Below are 8,943 nucleotides of genomic sequence, written 5' to 3'. Positions count from 1 at the left end.
CTTATGACTGAGCTATGCATGATGCCTGGCAATCCATGGCTGACCTGTTTGGGGAGTTTGTGCAGATTAAAGTGGAGAGCTGTAAATTGCATGCAGCAGCAGTGGTGGTGGTGGTGGTGGTGCTGCTGCTGCTGCTGTGCAGGAGGCTGCTTTCCTTCCCTGGGTGGGTTGGTTGGAGGAATATAGGGCACCTGGAAAGCAGGGAAGCAGTCCTTGATCACAAAAAGGGAAGAGCAGAATGCTCCCTCTGCCAGTGTCACATGCTGGACACTTTCACTATTCCCATTTCTCTGTTTCCCCACAACAAGCACACACACACACACACGCACACACACAAGATCAGCCATGATCAGTCTCCCATAGTATGTAATTTGCCTCTCACAAATTCATGTCTGAGCATTCCGGGAGCCATTGGCTATCTCTAACAACAAAGAATGCCAAGCAGGCAGCCTAGAGGGTAAAGCAGTGCCTGGACCATAGGGGAGAGAACAGTTTTGGAGGGCTGCTTTCCCTGGTTGTGAACGGTTGGAATAGCCTTATTGTGAAGGCGCTCTTCTTGCTCAGTACTAGAACTCAACCTGATACTGGAATACTAAGTCGCTTCTGAGGTCTGGAACACATGCTGCAGTGCCTTGTTTTTAACTTGAAGGCAATTATTTAAATGGGGGTGGGGGGAGATCCAACTGGATACTGTTTCCCCCCAGTAAAGAGTGCATTACTGCCTCCTTTAACACAGATAGCATTTCACCCTCTCTGTTGTCCAGACACTCCTGCTAACGGATCTGCTTGTGTGTCTATCCACACAAATAAATTAAATATTGTACAGTGGTACCTTGGGTTAAGAACTTAATTCGTTCCGGAGTTCCGTTCTTAACCTGAAACTGTTCTTAACCTGAAGCACTACGTGCCGCCGGAGCACGATTTCTGTTCTCATCCTGCAGCAAAGTTCTTAACCCGAGGTACTGTTTCTGGGTTAGCGGAGTCTGTAACCTGAAGTGTATGTAACCTGAAGCGTATGTAACCCAAGGTACCACTGTACTTGTGTTCACTGAGATACAACTTTTGTGATCCTTACTGTGGTGACCCTGTGGTTTTTGCTGTATGTCACTACAAATTTAAAAATGCTTGGCAAGAGCTACAAATGTCACTATAACTAAAATCAGGTAGGTAGCCATTTTGGTCTGACACAGTCGAAATACATAAAAAAATAAAAAATTGTCCAGTAGCACCTTAGAGACCAACTAAGTTTGTTCTTGGTGTAAGCTTTCGTGTGCATGCACACTTCTTCAGATACACTGAACTAAAATGTTTGTTTACACACAACAGTGGACGGTAAGTAAATCAGCTTTATGGCTTGAAATGTCAGTACAGAAACAACAACAACAACATCATATGGTTATTTTATTTTTTAAATTAAATTTCTATACTGCCCTTCATCTGAAGATGACAGCAGTTTACGCTGATTTGTGTGGGAAGTTCCTTAAAGATAGAGTAAGCCTACAAGCTTCTTTTGACTGGTGCAGGTGAGAACATGGCAGCTGCTAAGGTGCCCTCAGCCAAAATCCAATTGCCACCCTGGGTTCTAACATTTCTAAAAACATACCTCTGTTTCAGTCCTTGCGTAGCAGTCCTAATCAAGGTTTAAACACACATCTAAGAACCTTTCCACTTGCTTGCTGATGCTGCCCTCTTTTGCATGGGTCATGGCTGTTTTCCGTGCAATCAGGAAACAAGTGGCTGTACAACAAAATGTGGGGCAGTGTGAACTATTACTGTTTGGGATTCCCAATATTCCATTCTACTGTTCCCCACCCCAATTTATGTTCCTCCCCCACATTCAACAGTAACTGTGTTCATTCAGTCCTCATTGGGCAGTTTTGAAGTTTCTTCACCCTCCCAGCTTTCTTTTTTATGTATTAAAAAAACACTCCATGCTCTAAATTCCATACTAAATGATTGCAATGCACTCTATGTGGGGCTGCCCTTGAAGACTACTCAGAAACTTCAACTGGTCCAAACATATTATTGGTTGGGGTTGCTTTTAGAACTCAACCCCTATTTTAAAACAGCTACATTAGCTGTCAATTCATTTCCTGTCTTAATTCAAGGTTCTCATGTTAGCATTTAAAGCCCTAAATGACTCAGGCCCAAATAGCAAAAAGGCCACCTTGTTCTCTAGAGACCATCTCGGGTGCTAAGGTGGGCAGAAGGGCCCCTCTTCATAGTTCCACTCCATAGACGTCCAGGGGTGGCAGCAGCCCAAGAGAAGTGTTTCTCTGTGGTGTTCCCTAAGTTGTAGATTTGCATCTGACACCTTCACTATACAGCTTTTAGGGAATGCTGAAAACACACATCTTTAACCTGGCGTATGACACAAGGTTGATGTGCATTTTCAGAGCCCACCCTATTCTGGTGACTGTAACCTGTTTCAACTGTTTTAAATCCTGAATTTCAAATTGCTTTACCCCTCCCTGGGACCTGTTGGTGAAAGGCAGGTAACAAATTAGTGATAACCATAATAATAGAAGCTCTCTCCAAGTGTTCTCCAGAAACTGGTACCTAGAAGCTGTGATCCTGTAGGTGATAAATAGCTATTGTGACTAGTGGTCACTGATGGTCTGCTCCTTCTGCATGCATTTTTCTAATTTCCTTTTCAAGCTATCCAAGCGAGTGATCACAATTTAAAGGCAAATTCATGGAGGAGGCTGTTGGCCCATGATGGCTTCCTATGACCCCCAGGTTACAGAGGTGGTAGCATCCTGCTGGGTATCAACAGCTGAGGTTCATGAATGGGAACAAATAGGAAGGGCAGCACTGAACTGCTTAAAAGTTTAGAATCATATTTTGCAGGAAGAGTACAGCTCTGTATGCCTACACAGAAGTATGCCCCACTGAGTTCAACGAGGGGATTATTGAAGGTAGCGGGGTTGCTGCACAAGCTGCGTTATGCAACGAATTTCTCTGAGGTTGTTTTGGAGGTCAACTCTCAAGGGAAGTGAGTTGGAAGTTGGAGGAAGGCAAATAAGCAAAAGAGACAAGGGAGTTTCAGACCTACACTAGAAACTACTGAATGGTCCTCTCTGCACTTTTCGGATCTATGGAGTAAGCGGACGCGGTGAGGTAGTTCCCTCGTCCCGCCCCGTTGCCCAGGCAACGCGCACGAGCTGCGCGACAACACACGGCGCCTAGAGAGCGAGAAAGAGGACGGCAACTAGTCCCGTCCGGAAAGTAGTCCGTCCCTTAACGACGGGGGGCGTGGCTTCGGCGCGATGTCCGGTTGGCCCTTTGAGCCTCGCTTTAGCTGGCTGGCGGAGCGCTCTTCCAGTCGCGCGGAGTCAAAGTACACACTGAGAGGGAGCTTGTGTCCTTCCGCATAGGAATCACTGAGAAGAGCGAGAGACGCGCGCGCGGCGGCGGCGGCTGAGGAGGGAGCCCAACGCCCTCTCACCCGCCCGGCGGAACGAGCCCTCCCTACCCGCGACGCGGAGGCGGCGGCGGGATGTTCAAGAACACGTTCCAGAGCGGCTTCCTATCCGTGCTCTACAGCATCGGGAGCAAACCGCTGCAGATCTGGGACAAGAAGGTGGCGGAGGGAGCTGGTCCTGGCCTGGGGGGCGTTTCTGCGAGAGGGTTTCTAGTCCTCATGGCTGCCCGGGGGTTGGCCTTCAAGGGTTGGCCTTCAAGAGCTCTCTTCAGGGCTTGTGGCGCCGCCAGGGAGAACCCCGGAGCCAGCCAGCCTCGCTTCCTCTCTCAGGCTTCGCATGCTCGAAGGAAGCCCGAGCCAGGCCTGGGGAACCTCCGGACTCTTGGACTACAACTCCCGTCGGCCCCAGCGTCGTATTACTGTGTTCCTTTGGGACTGATGGGAGAACAATCTGGAGGGCACCTGTTTGGGGAGGGATCCTCTTAGGGGTTCCCTCCTCGTCTGTTGCCCCATTTCTTTAGAAGCCCCTCCACTGTCCCTTGGGCCCCCGACATTTTAGGGTGGTCTAGCAGTGCTTCATGCCTGGTGGTCCCATTTCTAATTGACCGGAAGCAGAAAGCCTCATTTTCCCTTCCTACTACGGCTGAAAAGAGCCCTGTTGGATCAGACCAAATAGCTTTGCAGCCTATTTCCCTCAGTGGCTAAGCAGATTACTCTCTAGGTCATAACTTCCCCAACTAGTTGCCCTCCATATGTTTTGGATGCCAGTTTCCATCAAGCCTAGGCAATGTGGCCAGTGGTAATGGACAGTGGGAGTTGTACCATATAATGTAGTGATGATCCCTGACTTGGGCAGCTTTAAAAAAGGATTAAGCTGAATTCATGGCGAATTAGTCTAGCAATGACTACTAGCTGCAGTGGTTGTATGCTGCCTCCACTATAATACCAGTTGCTAGGAACTGCAAGTGAACAGAGTTCTGTTGTTTTTATGTACTGCTTGCGGGCTTTCCATGGGAATATGGTTGGCCATTGTGAGAACAGGATGAAGCCTGCACTTCTAATTCAGAAGTATGTCTTCCTGGTAGGGCTTTCAGATGCTATTTGAAGCAAGAAAGTCATCTGCTTAATTGAGTGATGTCCTATTTCATTCTCACCTTCTAGGTGCGGAATGGCCACATCAAAAGAATTACAGATAATGATATTCAGTCATTGGTGTTGGAGATTGAAGGGACCAATGTCAGGTAAAGAGGAACCACTGTCTATGCTTTCCTAATGTCCCATTGAGAATTAGACGTTGAAAAGCATTGTGGGATTGATTCCCAGCTCCAGTTTCCTCACAGAGATTTCTCCATCAAAACCACGCCAGTGTATAGTAACTATGGAAACAGCTAATTGCTCCCATCCTTGGTAAGGACGAGTCTGGGATTGGAGGAGCCCATTGTGGCAATTTATCTGTTATGCTTTGAATGGGCTGGCTGCATGTGGCCCTCAGGCCAGAAAGGATTAGTCTCCCATGTGGCAGGAGCTTTCCCTACAGCTGCTGGGATGGAGAACCTTTCTCAGCCTGAGAGCTGCGTTCCATGGTGGGTAAATTTCCAGGGACTGCTAGAGGTAAACCTGGGCATACCAACAGAGGTGACTCTTAGTAGAGCCGGATACCTTCCAACCATGCAAAAGTTAAGAGTTTCTACACAAGCTTTTCTCAATTTTCAATTGAGGCAGGGAAGAGGTATTGTCCAGGGGCGCGGACTTATAAAAAATATTGGGGGGGGGGGGCGGGAAAGCTCATGAATAATAAATAAGCTCATGAATATGCAGATAAAGTGGCGCCGCCTCCTCGTGAGCGAATAGGGGAGAGCGTGCTGCGCCTATTAATCAGCTCCGAAGGAAATTGGGTGGAGCTTTTGCTCGGGAGGGAGGGCAGGAGGCATGCAGCCCGACCCTGTGCATTTTGGGCTGGGGGAGGGGCGGCGGTGGCGCTATGCTGGAGGGGCGCCCGAGATTATTGGGGGGCGGAGCCCCCCCAAACGAATTTTTGAGGGGGCTCGGGCCCCCTCAGGCCCCATGGAGTCGGCACCTATGGTATTGTCGCAGATCATATAATGCATAGGATGCATTCCTGACAGGCAAAGGCTCTTGAGGGTGCAGAGCAGGGTCAGTGAGGGTTTGTGGCCTGGAGAGAGTCCCAAGGATTGGATGAGAAGGTTGGAGGGCCACATTTGGTCCCTGGGGCTGAGTTTCCCCAATCCTGCTCCATAGGGAGGCAGAAATATTAGTATATAAGCTTTTAGAGAATCCTGAAATGCCTGTAGAAATATTTCAAACAAATGGGTTCTTCTGATGCGCATCCTGCACCTGAATTTTTAAGCCCTGGGAGATGAGATGCTCTCAGAAGGCCTGCTTCTCCTGCAAGTCGTGCAGTCTTGCTCATTCTGTTTCTCTCCCCCACAGTACCACATACATCACATGTCCTGCTGACCCAAAGAAGACGCTGGGGATCAAATTACCCTTTCTGGTGATGATAATCAAGAACCTGAAGAAATACTTCACCTTTGAAGTACAGGTTAGTTCATGGAGCTAACACAGCAGGTCCAGAACATGACAGCATTAGTGGGCAAAGTCATTGGTCTTCCCATCTAAGTCATGAGATGGTTGTTCCTATTATATAAAAGGTGACTTGCTTAGAGCTACTCAGTCTCTGAGATCCATCTGTTACTCCAACCCTCAGTTCAGCCTTACTGGCAGAGTTCCTCTCCAGCACTTCAGTCAGGTCCTTGGCTAGCCTGACACTGCTTATTCTGCAGGCCCCTCCCTCCAGGGGAGCTGAAGGCAGACTGCCTAGTATTCTTGTCAGTAAGGTTAGGGGACTGCAGGCTTGACATCTGCAGCCCCCCCCCCCCCTTCAGCAGCGGCGTGTCTTTATGTGTTAGGTGTTAGATGATAAAAATGTGCGCCGACGGTTCCGTGCCAGCAATTACCAGAGCACCACTCGTGTCAAGCCTTTCATCTGCACCATGCCTATGCGCCTGGACGATGGCTGGAACCAGATCCAATTCAACCTCTCTGACTTCACTCGACGAGCGTATGGTACCAACTACATTGAAACCCTGAGAGTCCAGGTAAGGAGCTGTGTGTTCTGACAGCTGTGACACTTGCATTTCAGTTGCTGATTTGGGTGGTTGCCCTTGTGGAGAAAGCCATTGTGGGTCCCTGCTTCAGTCTCTCTGTAGCTAGCGGTGGCAACTGCTGGGGTCTTCAGTTAACATGGGGGAGATCAGCATTCAGAGTTAACACTGGAAATTCTAGGCCCACAAGTGTCAATCAGCAGATTTGACTGTTTTCTTTTATCCCTGGGCCTGATCTCACTTTAGAGGTTGTTCTGAAACACATGCATTGTATATATGTATGTTAGTATTTATATATAAAATTTCTTACCAGTCATACAACCCAAATCTGAGACTACCAGAATGACTTCCTAGCTGATTCTGTTTATAGCGAAATGGAATAGCATCCATTGGGGGGGGGGGGCTGGTAGATGTCAGGCTGCTTTGAAATGACTGCTGCTGAAACACCCTTCTTGGACATGCTTGACTTTTCAGATCCACGCAAACTGTCGCATCCGCAGAATTTATTTCTCTGACAGACTCTACTCTGAGGATGAGCTTCCTGCTGAGTTCAAGCTTTATATCCCAGTCCAGAACAAGGCCAAGGTGAGCAGCTGCTGGAGGATCGGGGGGAGCAGGAGTTTGCATTTTAAAAAGTGCTTGTTAAGCTAGTTGTGGGAGCAGAGACCGCTGGAGTGGAGCACTGGATTTGGAGGGCAAGAATGCATCCTTATCTTCCACCCTCCTCAAGCCAAGTCTGACAGGTTGGCTGCTGACTCATTGAATGACCCACTTTTGCCCACACAATTTGAAATCAAATAGCATGGGCAAAGGCACAGCCTGTAAAGTGCCAACTTTCAGCTAACCTTGTGAAGTCAATGTGCATAAAAAGCCCCAACAACCAGATGATCGCCTGAGTTGCGAAGCCATGGGGGGCACAGTTCTTTGCATGCAGCTTTGCAGCTGCTGCCAATTCATCTGATTGATGCTACATCTTTACCTGCCCCTCCCCTGAAGTCCTATCTCTGTAGGAAACATGGACATGGCTTGGTCAAAATGGCCTCATGGACCAAACAGGGGTGTCTGGGGGCCTAACTAGGCCCACGGGCTGGAGGTTCCCCATGGCTGCTGGAAGTGAGGGCAACTGATGCCAATAAGTCAATTAAGAGAGCCTTATGCGTGGACTGCATGGAAACTTAAGAATTTGGCTGCTTGCAGCATAATCTAGTGTATTATTTAGTAAGCATCTTACACCACTCCTTAGCTGTCAGGCTCACAGAGCAACTGATATACATTCAAACAACATATGCTGCAATATAGCATCACAACAAAGTAGAGCAGATAAATGTCCCAGTGTTAAAACCTATAAACTAGTTGATCTTAAAAGGTCTACACCTGGTGCCTAAAGGTGAGTCTCTCTAAGGAGTGAGTTCTAAAGAAGGAATGCTATGAAAGTTGAGCCTTGGGAAATTCAATTTCAGGTGTCAGTTCAGCTTTGTTTTAGCAGGGGGCCTTGGACAAATCTCTTGTCCCATGCGCCTGCACACACACGCAGAGAGCCTGCTGGTGAGGGATATTGCTGCAATAAGAGAGATCTGAATGCCCTTTGAATGAATGTGAACTTTTGAATAACTGTCTTTCTCTGCATTTCCCCCTGCAGCAATGATGTCACATTGGGAAACACACTGAGAGAGACACTGTGAAGAGAGGTGGAAGAGTTTGTTTTTTTAAATTAAAAACAAAATTTAATGTTGATTTACATAGGGTAACTTTATTTAATAAAAGTTGTTATCTAAAATGCTGGGACACAGGACAACTAACCATGTCATTGTTTTGTGTGAGCGAGATGATGCACGATCAAGCTTGCACTTTAAAATCAACCCCAGACCAAACTTGAGTTATGGGGCTTGATCCTGAGTGCATGCAGACAACTCTATTGGAGCAGTTTTGAGATCCTTGTGCCCCCCGCCCCCCTCGGATGCCAGTGGTTTTTCTTCTTTGCTGTTCATATCTTTTTTCATGTATGCTCCAAATACATGTGGACTCCTCCCCTTCTGGAAGCTGCTATTAAATATTTGATTTTCTTTGTAAGGCTGTTCTTGGTTACTGCATGCTGAGGGAGGCCTTATGCATCACAGGCTCTCCTGCAGGTGAATTGATTCCCTGGTATTGTGCCTGGCCTGCCTTGTCCCCTTCATTGTCAAGTGTCAATGTGTGTCTCCTGCTTGTGTGCCAAGGAGATAAGGAGGGATGGTAGCCAAAGTTCTGAACTGTCAGATCTGATTTCTTGGGCATGAACCTCAGTAGAATCCCCTTCCTCTTTCCCGGTCATGTGGTATGCAAATTCACAGTACAGTGCACACAGCTGATGAAAGGTTATAGGAATGGCTGCATCTGAAAAGTCTCTTGGAAAGG

General features: G+C 47.7%; 1 protein-coding gene across 1 annotated transcript; it reads left to right on the top strand.

Moving 5' to 3' along the window:
- The first annotated feature begins 3,234 nt into the window (after positions 1 to 3,234).
- CFAP20 (cilia and flagella associated protein 20) lies at positions 3,235 to 8,619 on the top strand. Its single transcript, XM_082232448.1, has 6 exons — positions 3,235 to 3,583; positions 4,586 to 4,665; positions 5,876 to 5,987; positions 6,355 to 6,543; positions 7,024 to 7,134; positions 8,189 to 8,619. The coding sequence occupies exons 1-6, from the start codon at positions 3,500 to 3,502 to the stop codon at positions 8,192 to 8,194; spliced, it is 582 nt and encodes a 193-aa protein (XP_082088574.1). The 5' UTR covers positions 3,235 to 3,499; the 3' UTR covers positions 8,195 to 8,619.
- The last annotated feature ends 324 nt before the right edge of the window (positions 8,620 to 8,943 follow it).

This window comes from Podarcis vaucheri (assembly GCF_965113315.1).
Source record: "Podarcis vaucheri genome assembly, chromosome: 7".
Classification (NCBI taxonomy): Eukaryota; Metazoa; Chordata; class Lepidosauria; order Squamata; family Lacertidae; genus Podarcis; species Podarcis vaucheri.
Note: the sequence above shows the minus strand (reverse complement) of the source record. Positions and strands in the feature narration are given on the sequence as shown.

Coding starts and splice junctions, on each gene's coding strand:
- CFAP20 (XM_082232448.1), top strand. CDS start 3,500: ATGTTCAAGAACACGTTCCAGAGCGGCTTCCTATCCGTGCTCTACAGC. Junction 4,666..5,875: donor ATTGAAGGGACCAATGTCAG/GTAAAGAGGAAC, acceptor TCTCCCCCACAG/TACCACATACATCACATGTC. Junction 5,988..6,354: donor ACTTCACCTTTGAAGTACAG/GTTAGTTCATGG, acceptor TTTATGTGTTAG/GTGTTAGATGATAAAAATGT.